Source organism: Tachypleus tridentatus, chromosome 3, assembly GCF_004210375.1.
Source record: "Tachypleus tridentatus isolate NWPU-2018 chromosome 3, ASM421037v1, whole genome shotgun sequence".
NCBI lineage: Eukaryota > Metazoa > Arthropoda > Merostomata > Xiphosura > Limulidae > Tachypleus > Tachypleus tridentatus.
The window spans coordinates 118569922-118590145 of record NC_134827.1 but is presented as its reverse complement, the minus strand read 5'-3'; the positions used below and the strand labels follow the sequence as shown (position 1 = coordinate 118590145).

At 37.6% G+C, this 20224-nt stretch overlaps 1 protein-coding gene across 6 annotated transcripts in view; it reads left to right on the top strand.

Annotated features, from left to right (window-relative positions):
* Positions 1 to 20224, top strand: part of LOC143247866 (DCN1-like protein 4) — a 38391-nt gene that overhangs the window by 11260 nt on the left and 6907 nt on the right. For 3 of the 6 annotated variants that reach the window (XR_013026732.1, XR_013026733.1, XM_076496420.1), the window contains one exon: positions 14387 to 14495. The exons of the other annotated variants lie outside the window; for them this stretch is intronic. Coding sequence is in view for 1 of the 3 variants with exons in the window: in XM_076496420.1 (XP_076352535.1) it covers positions 14387 to 14495 (109 nt within the window). In the remaining 2 variants the exon portion in view is untranslated. The remainder of the gene's footprint in view (positions 1 to 14386; positions 14496 to 20224) is intronic. 6 annotated transcript variants of the gene reach the window in all.

Below are 20224 nucleotides of genomic sequence, written 5' to 3'. Positions count from 1 at the left end.
ATACAGGTTACTTCAGGTACAATCATGTTATTATCTTATATAATATAAATATAGTAATACAGGTTACTTCAGGTACAGTCATGTTATTATCTTATATAATATAAATATAGTAATACAGGTTACTTCAGGTACAGTCATGTTAGTATCTTATATAATATAAATATAGTAATATAGGTTACTTCAGGTACAGTCATGTTATTATCTTATATAATATAAATATAGTAATACAGGTTACTTCAGGTACAGTCATGTTAGTATCTTATATAATATAAATATAGTAATATAGGTTACTTCAGGTACAGTCGTGTTATTATCTTATATAATATAAATATAGTAATACAGGTTACTTCAGGTACAGTCATGTTAATATCTTATATAATATAAATATAGTAATACAGGTTACTTCAGGTACAGTCATGTTAATATCTTATATAATACAAATATAGTAATATAGGTTACTTCAGGTACAGTCATGTTAATATCTTATATAATACAAATATAGTAATATAGGTTACTTCAGGTACAGTCATGTTACTGTCATGTAATATAAATATAGTAATACTGGTTACTACAGGTACAGTCACGTTCCTTTCTTATATTGAATCTAGATTCCTTCACATCTGTCCTTAATACCATAACTGAAGTATGTGAGAATGTTATCCCTGCATCTGGGGTCCTTCACATCTGTCCTTAATACCAGAACTGAAGTATGTGTGAATGTCATCCCTGCATCTGGGGTCCTTCACATCTGTCCTTAATACCAGAACTCAAATATGTGAGAATGGTATCCCTGCATCTGGCGTCCTTCACATCTGTCCTTAATACCAGAACTGAAATATGTGAGAATGTTATCCCTGCATCTGGGGTTCTTCACATCTGTCCTTAATACCAGAATTGAAGTATGTGAGAATGTTATCCCTGCATCTGAGGTCCTTTACATCTGTCCTTAATACCAGAACTGAAATATGTGAGAATGGTATCCCTGCATCTGGCGTCCTTCACATCTGTCCTTAATACCAGAACTGAAGTATGTGAGAATGTTATCCCTGCATCTGGGGTCCTTTACATCTGTCCTTAATACCAGAACTGAAGTATGTGAGAATGTTATCCCTGCATCTGGGGTCCTTCACATCTGTCCTTAATACCAGAACTGAAATATGTGAGAATGTTATCCTTGCATCTGGGGTTCTTCACATCTGTCCTTAATACCAGAACTGAAGTATGTGAGAATGTTATCCCTGCATCTGTGGTCCTTTACATCTGTCCTTAATACCAGAACTGAAGTATGTGAGAATGTTATCCCTGCATCTGGGGTCCTTCACATCTGTCCTTAATACCATAACTGAAATATGTGAGAATGTTATCCCTGCATCTGGGGTTCTTCACATCTGCCCTTAATACCAGAACTGAAATATGTGAGAATGTTATCCCTGCATCTGGGGTTCTTCACATCTGCCCTTAATACCAGAACTGAAATATGTGAGAATGTTATCCCTGCATCTGGGGTTCTTCACATCTGTCCTTAATACCAGATTTGAAGTATGTGAGAATGTTATCCCTGCATCTGGGGCCCTTCACATCTGTCCTTAATACCAGTACTGAAGTATGTGAGAATGTTATCCCTGCATCTGGGGTTCTTCACATCTGTCCTTAATACCAGAACTGAAGTAGTCTGTGAGAATGTGATCCCTGCATCTGGGGTCCTTCACATCTGTCATTAATACCAGAACTGAAGTATGTGAAAATGTTATCCCTGCATCTGGGGTCCTTCACATCTGTCCTTAATACCATAACTGAAGTATGTGAGAATGTTATCCCTGCATCTGGGGTTCTTCACATCTGCTCTTAATACCAGAACTGAAGTATGTGAGAATGTTATCCCTGCATCTGGGGTCCTTCACATCTGTCCTTAATACCATAACTGAAGTATGTGAGAATGTTATCCCTGCATCTGGGGTTCTTCACATCTGTCCTTAATACCAGAACTGAAATATGTGAGAATGTTATCTCTGCATCTAGGGTCCTTCACATCTGTCCTTAATACCAGAACTGAAGTATGTGAGAATGTTATCCCTGCATCTGGGGTTCTTCACATCTGTCCTTAATACCAGAACTGAAGTATGTGAAAATGTTATCCCTGCATCTGGGGTCCTTCACATCTGTCCTTAATACCATAACTGAAGTATGTGAGAATGTTATCCCTGCATCTGGGGTTCTTCACATCTGTTCTTAATACCAGAATTGAAGTATGTGAGAATGTTATCCCTGCATCTGGGGTTCTTCACATCTGTCCTTAATACCAGAACTGAAGTATGTGAGAATGTTATTCCTGCATCTGGGGTCCTTCACATCTGTCCTTAATACCAGAACTGAAGTATGTGAGAATGTTATCCCTGCATCTAGGGTTCTTCACATCTGTCCTTAATACCAGAACTGAAGTATGTGAGAATGTTATCCCTGCATCTGGGGTTCTTCACATCTGTCCTTAATACCAGAACTGAAGTATGTGAGAATGTTATCCCTGCATCTGGGGTCCTTCACTTCTGTCCTTAATATCAGTACTGAAGTATGTGAGAATGTTATCCCTGCATCTGGGGTTCTTCACATCTGTCCTTAATACCAGAACTGAAGTATGTGAGAATGTTATCCCTGCATCTGGGGTCCTTCACATCTGTCCTTAATACCAGAACTGAAGTATGTGAGAATGTTATCCCTGCATCTGGGGTCATTCACATCTGCCCTTAATACCAGAATTGAAGTATGTGAGAATGTTATCCCTGCATCTGGGGTCCTTCACATCTGCCCTTAATACCATAACTGAAGTATGTGAAAATGTTATCCCTGCATATGGGGTTCTTCACATCTGTCCTTAATACCAGAACTGAAGTATGTGAGAATGTTATCTCTGCATCTGGGGTCCTTCACATCAGTCCTTAATATCAGTACTGTAGTAGCTCATGAGAATATGATCCCTGAATTTGGAGTCCTTATGAATGACATGTTACTGTCATGTACTGTAAATATAGTAATACAGGTTACTTCAGATACAATCATGCTATATATATAATATATATATAGTATATATACTATATACTATTATATTATATACTACTTATATAATATAAATATAGTAATACAGGTTACTTTAGGTACAGTAATGTTAGTATCTTATATAAATACAGTAACAGGTTACTTCAGGTACAGTCATGTTACTATCTTATATAATACAAATATAGTAATACAGGTTACTTCAGGTACAGTCATGTTACTACCTTATATAATATAATTATAGTAATACAGGTTACTTCAGGTACAGTCATGTAACTATCTTATATAATATAAATATAGTAATACAGGTTACTTCAGGTACAGTCATGTAACTATCTTATATAATATAAATATAGTAATACTGGTTACTTCGGGTACAGTCACATTACTTTCTTATATTGAATCTAGATTCCTTCACATCTATCCTTAATACCAGAACTGAAGTATGTGAACTGTGATCCCTGCATCTTGGGTCCTTCACATCAGCCCTTAATACCAGAATGCAGTTGTCAATGTATCTTCTTTAAATTAACCAGTAGTTTTTAAGTCTATTTTATTTGTCTTGTTTAACGGTTCTCTAGTTGCTGCTCTAGCTGTACAGAGTACATGTAGTCATTGTTTAACGGTTCTCTAGTTGCTGCTCTAGCTGTACAGAGTACATGTACTCATTGTTTAACGGTTCTCTAGTTGCTGCTCTAGCTGTACAGAGTACATGTACTCATTGTTTAACGGTTCTCTAGTTGCTGCTCTAGCTGTACAGAGTACATGTACTCATTGTTTAACGGTTCTCTAGTTGCTGCTCTAGCTGTACAGAGTACATGTACTCATTGTTTAACTGGTTCTCTAGTTGCTGCTCTAGCTGTACAGAGTACATGTAGTCATTGTTTAACGGTTCTCTAGTTGCTGCTCTAGCTGTACAGAGTACATGTACTCATTGTTTAACGGTTCTCTAGTTGCTGCTCTAGCTGTACAGAGTACATGTACTCATTGTTTAATGGTTCTCTAGTTGCTGCTCTAGCTGTACAGAGTACATGTACTCATTGTTTAACGGTTCTCTAGTTGCTACTCTAGCTGTACAGAGTACATGTACTCATTGTTTAACGGTTCTCTAGTTGCTGCTCTCTAGCTGTACAGAGTTGCTTTAGCTACATGTACTCATTGTTTAACGGTTCTCTAGTTGCTGCTCTAGCTGTACAGAGTACATGTACTCATTGTTTAACGGTTCTCTAGTTGCTACTCTAGCTGTACAGAGTACATGTACTCATTGTTTAACGGTTCTCTAGTTGCTACTCTAGCTGTACAGAGTACATGTACTCATTGTTTAACGGTTCTCTAGTTGCTGCTCTAGCTGTACAGAGTACATGTACTCATTGTTTAACGGTTCTCTAGTTGCTGCTCTAGCTGTACAGAGTACATGTACTCATTGTTTAACGGTTCTCTAGTTGCTACTCTAGCTGTACAGAGTACATGTACTCATTGTTTAACAGTTCTCTAGTTGCTACTCTAGCTGTACAGAGTACATGTACTCATTGTTTAACAGTTCTCTAGTTGCTGCTCTAGCTGTACAGAGTACATGTAGTCATTGTTTAACGGTTCTCTAGTTGCTGCTCTAGCTGTACAGAGTACATGTAGTCATTGTTTAACGGTTCTCTAGTTGCTGCTCTAGCTGTACAGAGTACATGTAGTCATTGTTTAACGGTTCTCTAGTTGCTGCTCTAGCTGTGTACAGAGTACATGTACTCATTGTTTACTTGGTTCTCTAGTTGCTACTCTAGCTGTACAGAGTACATGTACTCATTGTTTAACGGTTCTCTAGTTGCTACTCTAGCTGTACAGAGTACATGTACTCATTGTTTAACGGTTCTCTAGTTGCTGCTCTGGCTGTACAGAGTACATGTACTCTATTGTTTAGCGGTTCTCTAGTTGCTGCTCTAGCTGTACAGAGTACATGTAGTCATTGTTTAGCGGTTCTCTGGTTGCTGCTCTAGCTGTACAGAGTACATGTACTCATTGTTTTACTGGTTCTCTAGTTGCTGCTCTGGCTGTACAGAGTACATGTACTCATTGTTTAACGGTTCTCTAGTTGCTGCTCTGGCTGTACCAGAGTACATGTACTCATTGTTTAACGGTTCTCTAGTTGCTGCTCTAGCTGTACAGAGTACATGTACTCATTGTTTAACTGGTTCTCTAGTTGCTGCTCTAGCTGTACAAGGTACATGTATGTCATGTATGGTTCTCATTGCTTCTAGCTGTACGTACATGTACTCATTGTTTCTAGTTGCTGCTCTAGCTGTACAGAGTACATGTACTCATTGTTTAACGGTTCTCTAGTTGCTGCTCTAGCTGTACAGAGTACATGTACTCATTGTTTAACGGTTCTCTGGTTGCTACTCTAGCTGTACTCTAGCTGGAGTACATGTACTCATTGTTTAATGGTTCTCTAGTTGCTACTCTAGCTGTACAGAGTACATGTACTCATTGTTTTAACGGTTCTCTAGTTGCTGCTCTAGCTGTACAGAGTACATGTACTCATTGTTTAACAGGTTCTCTAGTTGCTACTCTAGCTGTACAGAGGTACATGTACTCATTGTTTAACGGTTCTCTAGTTGCTGCTCTAGCTGTACAGAGTACATGTACTCATTGTTTAACGGTTCTCTAGTTGCTGCTCTAGCTGTACAGAGTACATGTACTCATTGTTTAACGGTTCTCTAGTTGCTGCTCTGACTGCTGTACAGAGTACATGTACTCATTGTTTAGCGGTTCTCTAGTTGCTACTCTAGCTGTACAGAGTACATGTACTCATTGTTTAGCGGTTCTCTAGTTGCTACTCTAGCTGTACAGAGTACATGTACTCATTGTTTAACGGTTCTCTAGTTGCTGCTCTAGCTGTATTTTGAGTACATGTACTCATTGTTTAACGGTTCTCTAGTTGCTGCTCTAGCTGTACAGAGTACATGTAGTCATTGTTTAACGGTTCTCTAGTTGCTGCTCTAGCTGTACAGAGTACATGTAGTCATTGTTTAAGCGGTTCTCTAGTTGCTGCTCTAGCTGTACAGAGTACATGTACTCATTGTTTAACGGTTCTCTAGTTGCTACTCTAGCTGTACAGAGTACATGTACTCATTGTTTAACGGTTCTCTAGTTGCTACTCTAGCTGTACAGAGTACATGTACTCATTGTTTAACGGTTCTCTAGTTGCTGCTCTAGCTGTACAGAGTACATGTACTCATTGTTTAACGGTTCTCTAGTTGCTGCTCTAGCTGTACAGAGTACATGTACTCATTGTTTAGCGGTTCTCTAGTTGCTGCTCTAGCTGTACAGAGTACATGTACTCATTGTTTAACGGTTCTCTAGTTGCTGCTCTAGCTGTACAGAGTACATGTACTCATTGTTTAACGGTTCTCTAGTTGCTGCTCTAGCTACAGGTACATGTAGTCATTGTTTAACGGTTCTCTAGTTGGTGCTCTAGCTGTTTTTCTTAGCAGAGTACATGTACTCATTGTTTAACGGTTCTCTAGTTGCTACTCTAGCTGTACAGAGTACATGTACTCATTGTTTAACTTGGCTAGTCTAGCTGTACAGAGTACATGTACTCATTGTTTAGCTTGGTTCTCTAGTTGCTGCTCTAGCTGTACAGAGTACATGTACTCATTGTTTAACGGTTCTCTAGTTGCTGCTCTAGCTGTACAGAGTACATGTACTCATTGTTTAACGGTTCTCTAGTTGCTGCTCTAGCTGTACAGAGTACATGTACTCATTGTTTAACGGTTCTCTAGTTGCTGCTCTAGCTGTACAGAGTACATGTACTCATTGTTTAACGGTTCTCTAGTTGCTACTCTAGCTGTACAGAGTACATGTACTCATTGTTTAACGGTTCTCTAGTTGCTACTCTAGCTGTACAGAGTACATGTACTCATTGTTTAACGGTTCTCTAGTTGCTACTCTAGCTGTACAGAGTACATGTACTCATTGTTTAACGGTTCTCTAGTTGCTACTCTAGCTGTGCAGAGTACATGTACTCATTGTTTAACGGTTCTCTAGTTGCTGCTCTAGCTGTACAGAGTACATGTACTCATTGTTTAACGGTTCTCTAGTTGCTAGCTCTAGCATGTACTCATTGTTTAACGGTTCTCTAGTTGCTACTCTAGCTGTACAGAGTACATGTACTCATTGTTTAACGGTTCTCTAGTTGCTGCTCTAGCTGTACAGAGTACATGTACTCATTGTTTAACGGTTCTCTAGTTGCTGCTCTAGCTGTACAGAGTACATGTACTCATTGTTTAACGGTTCTCTAGTTGCTACTCTAGCTGTACAGAGTACATGTACTCATTGTTTAACGGTTCTCTAGTTGCTACTCTAGCTGTACAGAGTACATGTACTCATTGTTTAACGGTTCTCTAGTTGCTGCTCTAGCTGTACAGAGTACATGTACTCATTGTTTAACGGTTCTCTAGTTGCTGCTCTAGCTGTACAGAGTACATGTACTCATTGTTTAACGGTTCTCTAGTTGCTGCTCTAGCTGTACAGAGTACATGTACTCATTGTTTAACGGTTCTCTAGTTGCTGCTCTAGCTGTACAGAGTACATGTACTCATTGTTTAACGGTTCTCTAGTTGCTACTCTAGCTGTACAGAGTACATGTACTCATTGTTTAACGGTTCTCTAGTTGCTGCTCTAGCTGTACAGAGTACATGTACTCATTGTTTAACGGTTCTCTAGTTGCTGCTCTAGCTGTACAGAGTACATGTACTCTATGTTTAACGGTTCTCTAGTTGCTGCTCTAGCTGTACAGAGTACATGTAGTCATTGTTTAACGGTTCTCTAGTTGCTGCTCTAGCTGTACAGAGTACATGTACTCATTGTTTAACGGTTCTCTAGTTGCTGCTCTAGCTGTACAGAGTACATGTACTCATTGTTTAACGGTTCTCTAGTTGCTGCTCTAGCTGTACAGAGTACATGTACTCATTGTTTAACGGTTCTCTAGTTGCTGCTCTAGCTGTACAGAGTACATGTACTCATTGTTTAACGGTTCTCTAGTTGCTGCTCTAGCTGTACAGAGTACATGTAGTCATTGTTTAACGGTTCTCTAGTTGCTGCTCTAGCTGTACAGAGTACATGTAGTCATTGTTTAACGGTTCTCTAGTTGCTGCTCTAGCTGTACAGAGTACATGTACTCATTGTTTAATGGTTCTCTAGTTGCTGCTCTAGCTGTACAGAGTACATGTACTCATTGTTTAACGGTTCTCTAGTTGCTACTCTAGCTGTACAGAGTACATGTACTCATTGTTTAACGGTTCTCTAGTTGCTACTCTAGCTGTACAGAGTACATGTACTCATTGTTTAACGGTTCTCTAGTTGCTGCTCTAGCTGTACAGAGTACATGTACTCATTGTTTAACGGTTCTCTAGTTGCTGCTCTAGCTGTACAGAGTACATGTACTCATTGTTTAACGGTTCTCTAGTTGCTACTCTAGCTGTACAGAGTACATGTACTCATTGTTTAACGGTTCTCTAGTTGCTGCTCTAGCTGTACAGAGTACATGTACTCATTGTTTAACGGTTCTCTAGTTGCTGCTCTAGCTGTACAGAGTACATGTACTCATTGTTTAACGGTTCTCTAGTTGCTACTCTAGCTGTACAGAGTACATGTACTCATTGTTTAACAGTTCTCTAGTTGCTACTCTAGCTGTACAGAGTACATGTACTCATTGTTTAACAGTTCTCTAGTTGCTGCTCTAGCTGTACAGAGTACATGTACTCATTGTTTAACGGTTCTCTAGTTGCTGCTCTAGCTGTACAGAGTACATGTACTCATTGTTTAACGGTTCTCTAGTTGCTGCTCTAGCTGTACAGAGTACATGTACTCATTGTTTAACGGTTCTCTAGTTGCTGCTCTAGCTGTACAGAGTACATGTACTCATTGTTTAACGGTTCTCTAGTTGCTACTCTAGCTGTACAGAGTACATGTACTCATTGTTTAACAGTTCTCTAGTTGCTACTCTAGCTGTACAGAGTACATGTACTCATTGTTTAACAGTTCTCTAGTTGCTGCTCTAGCTGTACAGAGTACATGTACTCATTGTTTAACGGTTCTCTAGTTGCTGCTCTAGCTGTACAGAGTACATGTACTCATTGTTTAACGGTTCTCTAGTTGGTGCTCTAGCTGTACAGAGTACATGTACTCATTGTTTAACGGTTCATGTACTCATTTTAACGGTTCTCTAGTTGCTGCTCTAGCTGTACAGAGTACATGTACTCATTGTTTAACGGTTCTCTAGTTGCTGCTCTAGCTGTACAGAGTACATGTACTCATTGTTTAACGGTTCTCTAGTTGCTGCTCTAGCTGTACAGAGTACATGTACTCATTGTTTAACGGTTCTCTAGTTGCTACTCTAGCTGTACAGAGTACATGTACTCATTGTTTAACGGTTCTCTAGTTGCTGCTCTAGCTGTACAGAGTACATGTACTCATTGTTTAACGGTTCTCTAGTTGCTGCTCTAGCTGTACAGAGTACATGTACTCATTGTTTAACGGTTCTCTAGTTGCTGCTCTAGCTGTACAGAGTACATGTACTCATTGTTTAACGGTTCTCTAGTTGCTGCTCTAGCTGTACAGAGTACATGTACTCATTGTTTAACTGTTCTCTAGTTGCTACTCTAGCTGTACAGAGTACATGTCTCATTGTTTGTTCTCTAGTTCTGCTCTAGCTGTACAGAGTACATGTACTCATTGTTTAACGGTTCTCTAGTTGCTGCTCTAGCTGTACAGAGTACATGTACTCATTGTTTAGCTGTACTAGTTGCTACTCTAGCTGTACAGAGTACATGTACTCATTGTTTAACGGTTCTCTAGTTGCTACTCTAGCTGTACAGAGTACATGTACTCATTGTTTAACGGTTCTCTAGTTGCTGCTCTAGCTGTACAGAGTACATGTACTCATTGTTTAACGGTGCTCTCTAGTTGTACTACTCTAGCTGTAGCTTTGTACAGAGTACATGTACTCATTGTTTAACGGTTCTCTAGTTGCTGCTCTAGCTGTACAGAGTACATGTACTCATTGTTTAACGGTTCTCTAGTTGCTGCTCTAGCTGTACAGAGTACATGTACTCATTGTTTAACGGTTCTCGGTTCTCTAGTTGCTAGTTGGTGCTCTAGCTGTACAGAGTACATGTACTCATTGTTTAACGGTTCTCTAGTTGCTGCTCTAGCTGTACAGAGTACATGTACTCATTGTTTAACGGTTCTCTAGTTGCTGCTCTAGCTGTACAGAGTACATGTACTCATTGTTTAACGGTTCTCTAGTTGCTACTCTAGCTGTACAGAGTACATGTACTCATTGTTTAACGGTTCTCTAGTTGCTGCTCTAGCTGTACAGAGTACATGTACTCATTGTTTAACGGTTCTCTAGTTGCTGCTCTAGCTGTACAGAGTACATGTACTCATTGTTTAACGGTTCTCTAGTTGCTACTCTAGCTGTACAGAGTACATGTACTCATTGTTTAACGGTTCTCTAGTTGCTACTCTAGCTGTACAGAGTACATGTACTCATTGTTTAACGGTTCTCTAGTTGCTGCTCTAGCTGTACAGAGTACATGTACTCATTGTTTAACGGTTCTCTAGTTGCTGCTCTAGCTGTACAGAGTACATGTACTCATTGTTTAACGGTTCTCTAGTTGCTACTCTAGCTGTACAGAGTACATGTACTCATTGTTTAACGGTTCTCTAGTTGCTGCTCTAGCTGTACAGAGTACATGTACTCATTGTTTAACGGTTCTCTAGTTGCTGCTCTAGCTGTACAGAGTACATGTACTCATTGTTTAACGGTTCTCTAGTTGCTGCTCTAGCTGTACAGAGTACATGTACTCATTGTTTAACGGTTCTCTAGTTGCTGCTCTAGCTGTACAGAGTACATGTACTCATTGTTTAACGGTTCTCTAGTTGCTGCTCTAGCTGTACAGAGTACATGTACTCATTGTTTAACGGTTCTCTAGTTGCTACTCTAGCTGTACAGAGTACATGTACTCATTGTTTAACGGTTCTCTAGTTGCTGCTCTAGCTGTACAGAGTACATGTACTCATTGTTTAACGGTTCTCTAGTTGCTGCTCTAGCTGTACAGAGTACAGTAGTCATTGTTTGTACTCTAGTTGCTGCTTTAGCTGTACAGAGTACATGTTCATTGTCTAGTTGCTGCTCTAGCTGTACAGAGTACATGTACTCATTGTTTAACGGTTCTCTAGTTGCTGCTCTAGCTGTACAGAGTACATGTACTCATTGTTTAACGGTTCTCTAGTTGCTGCTCTAGCTGTACAGAGTACATGTACTCATTGTTTAACGGTTCTCTAGTTGCTGCTCTAGCTGTACAGAGTACATGTACTCATTGTTTAACGGTTCTCTAGTTGCTGCTCTAGCTGTACAGAGTACATGTACTCATTGTTTAACGGTTCTCTAGTTGCTGCTCTAGCTGTACAGAGTACATGTACTCATTGTTTAACGGTTCTCTAGTTGCTGCTCTAGCTGTACAGAGTACATGTACTCATTGTTTAACGGTTCTCTAGTTGCTGCTCTAGCTGTACAGAGTACATGTACTCATTGTTTAACGGTTCTCTAGTTGCTACTCTAGCTGTACAGAGTACATGTACTCATTGTTTAACGGTTCTCTAGTTGCTACTCTAGCTGTACAGAGTACATGTACTCATTGTTTAACGGTTCTCTAGTTGCTGCTCTAGCTGTACAGAGTACATGTACTCATTGTTTAACGGTTCTCTAGTTGCTACTCTAGCTGTACAGAGTACATGTACTCATTGTTTAACGGTTCTCTAGTTGCTGCTCTAGCTGTACAGAGTACATGTACTCATTGTTTAGCGGTTCTCTAGTTGCTGCTCTAGCTGTACAGAGTACATGTACTCATTGTTAACGGTTCTCTAGTTGCTCTAGCTGTACAGAGTACATGTACTCATTGTTTAACGGTTCTCTAGTTGCTGCTCTAGCTGTACAGAGTACATGTACTCATTGTTTAACGGTTCTCTAGTTGCTACTCTAGCTGTACAGAGTACATGTACTCATTGTTTAACGGTTCTCTAGTTGCTGCTCTAGCTGTACAGAGTACATGTACTCATTGTTTAACGGTTCTCTAGTTGCTACTCTAGCTGTACAGAGTACATGTACTCATTGTTTAACGGTTCTCTAGTTGCTACTCTAGCTGTACAGAGTACATGTACTCATTGTTTAACGGTTCTCTAGTTGCTGCTCTAGCTGTACAGAGTACATGTACTCATTGTTTAACGGTTCTCTAGTTGCTGCTCTAGCTGTACAGAGTACATGTACTCATTGTTTAACGGTTCTCTAGTTGCTACTCTAGCTGTACAGAGTACATGTACTCATTGTTTAACGGTTCTCTAGTTGCTGCTCTAGCTGTACAGAGTACATGTACTCATTGTTTAACGGTTCTCTAGTTGCTGCTCTAGCTGTAGTACATGTACTCACGGTTCTCTAGTTGCTACTCATACAGAGTACATGTACTCATTGTTTAACGGTTCTCTAGTTGCTACTCTAGCTGTACAGAGTACATGTACTCATTGTTTAACGGTTCTCTAGTTGCTGCTCTAGCTGTACAGAGTACATGTACTCATTGTTTAACGGTTCTCTAGTTGCTGCTCTAGCTGTACAGAGTACATGTACTCATTGTTTAACGGTTCTCTAGTTGCTACTCTAGCTGTACAGAGTACATGTACTCATTGTTTAACGGTTCTCTAGTTGCTGCTCTAGCTGTACAGTACATGTACATGTACTCATTGTTTATGTACTCGGTTCTCTAGTTGCTGCTCTAGCTGTACAGAGTACATGTACTCATTGTTTAACGGTTCTCTAGTTGCTGCTCTAGCTGTACAGAGTACATGTACTCATTGTTTAACGGTTCTCTAGTTGCTGCTCTAGCTGTACAGAGTACATGTACTCATTGTTTAACGGTTCTCTAGTTGCTGCTCTAGCTGTACAGAGTACATGTACTCATTGTTTAACGGTTCTCTAGTTGCTGCTCTAGCTGTACAGAGTACATGTACTCATTGTTTAACGGTTCTCTAGTTGCTGCTCTAGCTGTACAGAGTACATGTACTCATTGTTTAACGGTTCTCTAGTTGTCTGCTGTACTCTAGCTGTACTCATTGAGTACTAGTTGCTGCTCTATACAGAGTACTCATTGTTTAACGGTTCTCTAGTTGCTGCTCTAGCTGTACAGAGTACATGTACTCATTGTTTAACGGTTCTCTAGTTGCTGCTCTAGCTGTACAGAGTACATGTACTCATTGTTTAACGGTTCTCTAGTTGCTGCTCTAGCTGTACAGAGTACATGTACTCATTGTTTAACGGTTCTCTAGTTGCTGCTCTAGCTGTACAGAGTACATGTACTCATTGTTTAACGGTTCTCTAGTTGCTGCTCTAGCTGTACAGAGTACATGTACTCATTGTTTAACGGTTCTCTAGTTGCTGCTCTAGCTGTACAGAGTACATGTAGTCATTGTTTAACGGTTCTCTAGTTGTTGCTCTAGCTGTACAGAGTACATGTACTCATTGTTTAACGGTTCTCTAGTTGCTGCTCTAGCTGTACAGAGTACATGTACTCATTGTTTAACGGTTCTCTAGTTGCTGCTCTAGCTGTACAGAGTACATGTAGTCATTGTTTAACGGTTCTCTAGTTGCTGCTCTAGCTGTACAGAGTACATGTAGTCATTGTTTAACGGTTCTCTAGTTGTTGCTCTAGCTGTACAGAGTACATGTAGTCATTGTTTAACGGTTCTCTAGTTGCTGCTCTAGCTGTACAGAGTACATGTAGTCATTGTTTAACGGTTCTCTAGTTGCTGCTCTAGCTGTACAGAGTACATGTACTCATTGTTTAACGGTTCTCTAGTTGCTGCTCTAGCTGTACAGAGTACATGTAGTCATTGTTTAACGGTTCTCTAGTTGCTGCTCTAGCTGTACAGAGTACATGTACTCATTGTTTAACGGTTCTCTAGTTGCTGCTCTAGCTGTACAGAGTACATGTAGTCATTGTTTAACGGTTCTCTAGTTGCTGCTCTAGCTGTACAGAGTACATGTACTCAATTTTCTTGAAATGTAACTTCTTCGTATTACTTATTAAATGAAAAACAAGTGTTGCAAACACAAACTCTGCTAGAGAAACATTACTATTCAGAAACTGCCTGACTGAGGCTAACCTGTGAAACTTTTGGAATAGAGGTCCATTACACCTGTAAAATAATGTTGATTGTGAAAGTGTTTTGATTGGTTCATATTTGCTCTGTCACCAAGCTATCTTATGTAGGAGTGTTATTCTCTTATCAGCTGTGACACCATGCAAGATATTCGGTGCAAACTGGACTACCTCAGATATCTTCCAGCTGACTCAAGCACTTTTAAAAGTGTTTATTGTTATGCCTACGATTTTGCTAGAGTAAGTACTTTTTTTACCAGAATTACATATATATTAATGGACTAAGCGTCATTTAATTTTGTTTTCAATGTACCCAAGTGAATGGTCAGATTGTATTTTCTGTTAAGTGTACAGGTGAAGCAGTATCAGTGTATTGCTTACCATATATTCATGTGTTTTTTGTGAAGACATACAAGAGGGCAGTAAAATCTTTATGTGGCAACTTCACATGTGTAAAACTCATAACCAGCAATTTCAATATCTCTAAATGAAATGTTCATTATATCTTAGCGGTGATATCATATCTTTCTTTCCATTATTTTTCCCACCAACATGTACCATGCTGATAAATGTTTTTATACAGCTTGGAGTTTTTACAACATTTATTATATTTTAAGTATGTTATTGTTAAAGGTGATGTAGAAATATTCTAGTATAAAACATTAACAAATTTTAAAGTGTTTCTTGTTAAATATGGGTCATTCCATGTCAAATCATCCAGGGGGCTGCAGGTGACCCCCACAGAATGCCTTGAAAAAATTCACATGTGCTCATCTACCCATATAATGAAAACTTGCTAAAGATTAGATCAATATCTCTAATAGTTTCTGATTTACATCACCGTAAAATTTAGTTAATTTGTTTTTTATTTTTGGCAAATTCATTTTTGGGCAACTTTGATGATGTGTATACAGTTGTAACTGTTGGTAGTAGCAGTGAAAGTGATGCTGCAGCAGCTCAAATGATAATGACGATTATCAGCCAGGGAAATATGTGGCATGCATACACGATCATGAATGGTATATGGGAAACATAACAGATAGATCAGATGAACATTCCGTTGTGTTGGTGTCATTTATAAAGAAATCAAGAAACAAACTGTTCTCATGTCCTGTGAGGTCACGTAAAGATGAAAACTGGATTCCTTTCCAACATATCCTTTGTCTGATAAGTGCACCTACCATGCAAGACAGTTGTGCTTGCCACTATGTTCTTAGTCAAAGTGATCTCAACATAATCAAACTCAAAATTCAGAAATGTATTCAAGCTGTCTGAACAAATCAGTGTTTATTTGATGTTGTTAAGGCTAATTTATCACCAAAGCAGTTTTTGAAACATTTCATTGTCATGATTATTGCAGTTTGGTGTGACTATAATCTTTCTCAGTTATCCACTGTTGTAACACTGTGCTTTTTGTGTCTGATTTATCTTTGTATTTATTATATTATGAATCTTAAACTCAGCCATATCTGTATAACTGTAATGCATACACAATATATTTGCATTGTCATGTGATCTAACTAGTTATGCCGATAAACTTGTTCAGAAATGGATTCTTTCTTGTTTCTTACAACTTCATTATTTAACATTGTGAAAGGCTGGTTAGAATATTTCAGTGGGATTCATAAAATTCTGACAGGTATTTTTCAAAATTGTATGGATATAATATTTGCACACAGTAACACACCTGAACTGAATTTTTTCTAAACAAAAAACGTATGGTCAGAGGATACTTTAAAAAATTATAACTCAAAAAGTAGGTTGAACACCATCCTGATTTTCTTTATAGATGAAATTCAGAGATGTAAGAATATATGGTAAAAATCTGAAAAGGTTGAATAACTTGTGACATGGTCAAACTGTGGCCTGAAGTAGGGCTATTTTTAGCTATGTCCTAGACTTTTAATTACAAAATTGCTGATTTATCAACTGATATGTTACAGGAAATTTGAAAACAAAATTCATCTTTGTATCATATTAAGTATCAGAGCTATGGCTTATTTCATAAACCAATGTTTTTTACGATTTTGGGTTTTCAGGTGATTTTACTGCCTCACTATACAAATCCTAAGAGAGATAAACTTGGTTTGAGACTATGTTTGAATTCTGTGAGATTAATTCAGTCAGTGTAGAAAATTTCAGCCTTCTATGACCATTACTCTTGTAGCGTTAAGCAGCCAAAGTTGCCCGAAAATGAATTCGCCAAAAATAAAAACAAATTAACTAAATTTTACAGGGCTGTAAATCAAACTATTAGAGATATTGATCTAATCTTTGGCAGTTTTTCATTATATGGGTAGATGAGCCCATGTGAATTTTTTCAAGGCATTCTGTTGGGGTCACCTGCAGCCCCCTGGATGATTTGACATGACCCATATTGTAATGGAAATGCTTTCATAACTGGAATGTTCATCCCTCTAATACTCTTCAAGTTCTGCAGACACAGAATAACAAAGCTTTTATTGTATAATGTAGATTGTTAGTTTGAAAAGAAAAATATGTTGTTTGTACTGTTACAAACAAACCAAAACAAAGAGTGTATTTTAAAAATATATATAAAGTTGCTTCTTACATGTTTTTCACTATTTAACCTTTATCATAGAGCCATGTGCTACACTGTATATGTAAAAACGGCTGGTTTGGGTTGAGAAAATTTTTATATAGAGGAGCGAACAACGTTTCGACCTCCTTCAGTAATCGTCAGGTTCACAAAGAAAGAGGTAACTGACCGATAGCTGACCACATGTTTGAAGGGGGTTGTGTAACTGATTGTAGGAATGTTGAGGGCATGCTTAGATGTTTGATTATATTTATTAATATAGGTATAAAGTCGTTCCTTTATATTGGTTTATTTTGGGTTTGAGTTGTATAAGTAAGGTTTCTTTAATTTTGCATTTCTTTATGTTTGTTTCTTTATTTAATATTTGAGTGTTTTCTATGGTTATGTTGTGTTTATTTGATTTGTAGTGTTTGAAAATGTGTGAAGGTGACTTTTTATGTTCTGTGAATCTGGTTTCCATTTTTCTACTTGTTTCTCCAATATAGAAGTCATGGCAGTTATCACATTGTATTTTATAAATAATGTTGGTGTGGTGGTTGTCAGTGTAGTTTTTTACATAGTATAGACCTCAATTTTGTGCCTGGTTTTGAATAAATTTGGTATTAACTGGAATGTCATATTTTGTTACTAGTTTTTGCCAAATGTTGGTTATTTTTCTGCTGATGTCTGGAATATATAGTATGCAGCAGTATATGGTTTCGTGATTTTTTGATTCATGGGATATATTTACTTTTGTTGGTTGATTTTTCTTTCTGTCTAGGTGTGTGCGTATAATGTTTTCTATGATTTGTGGAGGAAACTTATTGATGTTGATGAAGTATTGTTTTATTTTGTCTAATTCATTGTTAATTTTATCTGGTGAGCAAAGTTATATTTGGTTTCTTACTATGTTAAGTTTTTGTTTTGTTTCATGTGCTGAGTCCCAAGAAATGTATAGTTCAGTATGGGTGATTTTTCGGTGGATTTCTGTTTTAAATTGTGTATCGGTTCTTGTAATTTTGAAGTTAAGAAATGATATTTGATTGTTTTCTTCCTGTTCACATGTGAAGTTAATGTTGGGATGTATAGAGTTAATGTGGTTGAAAAAATTAAGTATGTGTTCTGTAGATGTGAATCCTGCAACCGTGTCTTCACATCTGTACCAATATAGTGGTGGATGTAATGCTGTGTTAATTGCTTGTGTTTCAACTTGTGTCATAAAAATATTGACTAGAACTGGTGATACTGGGTTGCCCATGCTTAGGCCATTTGTTTGTATATAGTTGTGATTGTTGAACATGAAGTTTGTCTTCATTGTGGTGAATTCTATGAGGGGTTGCTAATTGGTTGCTAGGAATGTCTGTTGATAGGTTAAGGTCTCGGATATAGAGTTCTAAGCCTATCTTGCAGGCTTCAGTGGTTGGAACTTCTGTAAATTCCAGTTAATACCAAATTTATTCAAAAAACCAGACACAAAACTAAGGTCTATACTATGTAAAAACTACACTGACAAACACAACACCAACATTATTTATAAAATACAATGTAATAACTGCCACGACTTCTATATTGGAGAAACAAGTAGAAAAATGGAAACCAGATTCACAGAACATAAAAAGTCACCTTCACACGTTTTTGAACACTACAAATCAAATAAACACAACATAACCATAGAAAACACCCAAATACTAAATAAAGAAACAAACATAACCAAAAGCAAAATTATACAACAACTCAAGCCCTAAATAAGTCAATACAAAGGAACACCTTTATACCTATGTTAATAAATATAATCGAACATCTAAGTTACAGGGACACTCTGTGTGGTGCACACGTGGACTACACAACACTGATCATATTCAGCTGTCCCTTGTTATGATCTTTGATTGAACAATGAGGAATGATATTCCACATATGTGTATTAAGTATCATCATTGTGTTGAGTTATAGAGTGAAAACCTCAGTCGTGAGGTTAACAGATTCTGTGAACTTACCTTAAACATTGATACTCCAGAAACTAATCACTTCCAAGTTGGACCATAGTCCAAATATATATCGACTTGTTATCAAAATCCATTTTCAACGATTCTTACTAATAAACACACATACATACAGGTGAGAACATCTTCTGTCCCTTTTGATGGCAGATGTTCATTCAAACTTAAACCTCTTCTGAAAGTAAGTGTGGGTGATTGTGTGTCTATCTGTTGTTTTCCTCAGTCTCAGATATAAGTTTCTACTGTCATTTTTATAAAGTTTTAAAGTAAAGATATACAGAATGTATCCATTTTCACTCATGAGTTCTGCAAATTACTAATGTAATTTTCTTCAACAGATTACAACACTTAAAATTAGGGGTTCGATTTTCCTTGGTGGTCACAACAGATAGCCCAGTGGACTTTGGTATCATGCACCCTCCAACCCACTTAACCTTGTAATTGCTTGACCCAGTTCCTTGAATGATTTCTAAAAAGTTGTTTTAATTTAAACTTACAATAATATTTATCAGAAAATATACCTTCATTGTTTTATGTGATGAACTAAGTCATAAACAATCTTTGATAAATTTATGTAATGTTGTGTCACTGGTTCTTACTATAAAAATGTTGGTTATTGATGACTTAAATTCAGTTGGTAACAGTTGTGGTTTGGTTGTACAATTTGGCTTATACCATCATTGTTCACAAAACCTTATTATAAACTTGAAAGAGTGTGGTTATCATTGCTTGTTGTAAACTGAAAGTCATAGTATGTAATGCTGGAAGTTATATCACCCAAATGTGTTGGGAACATTCCATCTATCAGGCAAAGTACAACTGCAAACACAAGTACTAAGAATAACTGTTTTCCCATGCAGACACCAGGAGTTGAAATGTTGTGGGTTCAACTCTTAACTGATTTTCCCAAACACTGTTTTGTTGCTCATACATGAGTGACATGGTTTTATGGTAGCGTACCTCATCAGTCTCATGTGTTTGATGCACAACATGTGGTGAAATGCATGTCACATGATTCAATGTACATTAAATTTGTGAGGGCTGTTTGAATCTGTTTCATAAGACTCGTTCTTAAGTTTTTGTTAAGGTTTTAAAATAACATTTAGGCAGAAAAACTTGTATATACAAGTACTATATCATGATATAAAACGTGATTATGTGTGTGTGTGTGTTTATATATATGTTACAAAACAAACATTTATATTGAAAATCATTTTCAAAAATAATTGTTTTTGTTCTTTATTTCTCAGTTGGTTATTTGTTTTAAAAATGAAATGCGAAAACAAAAACGGTGTATGTGATATGATCCTGGAAGTAAGTGGACTTTCATGGAGGCCCAAGTCACTTATTTTTAAATTAACAAAATTTACTATTCCATATAAAGAATGAAGTAAAATTGTGACCTTAGGATTAAATGTGTTGATTTCTGGTCA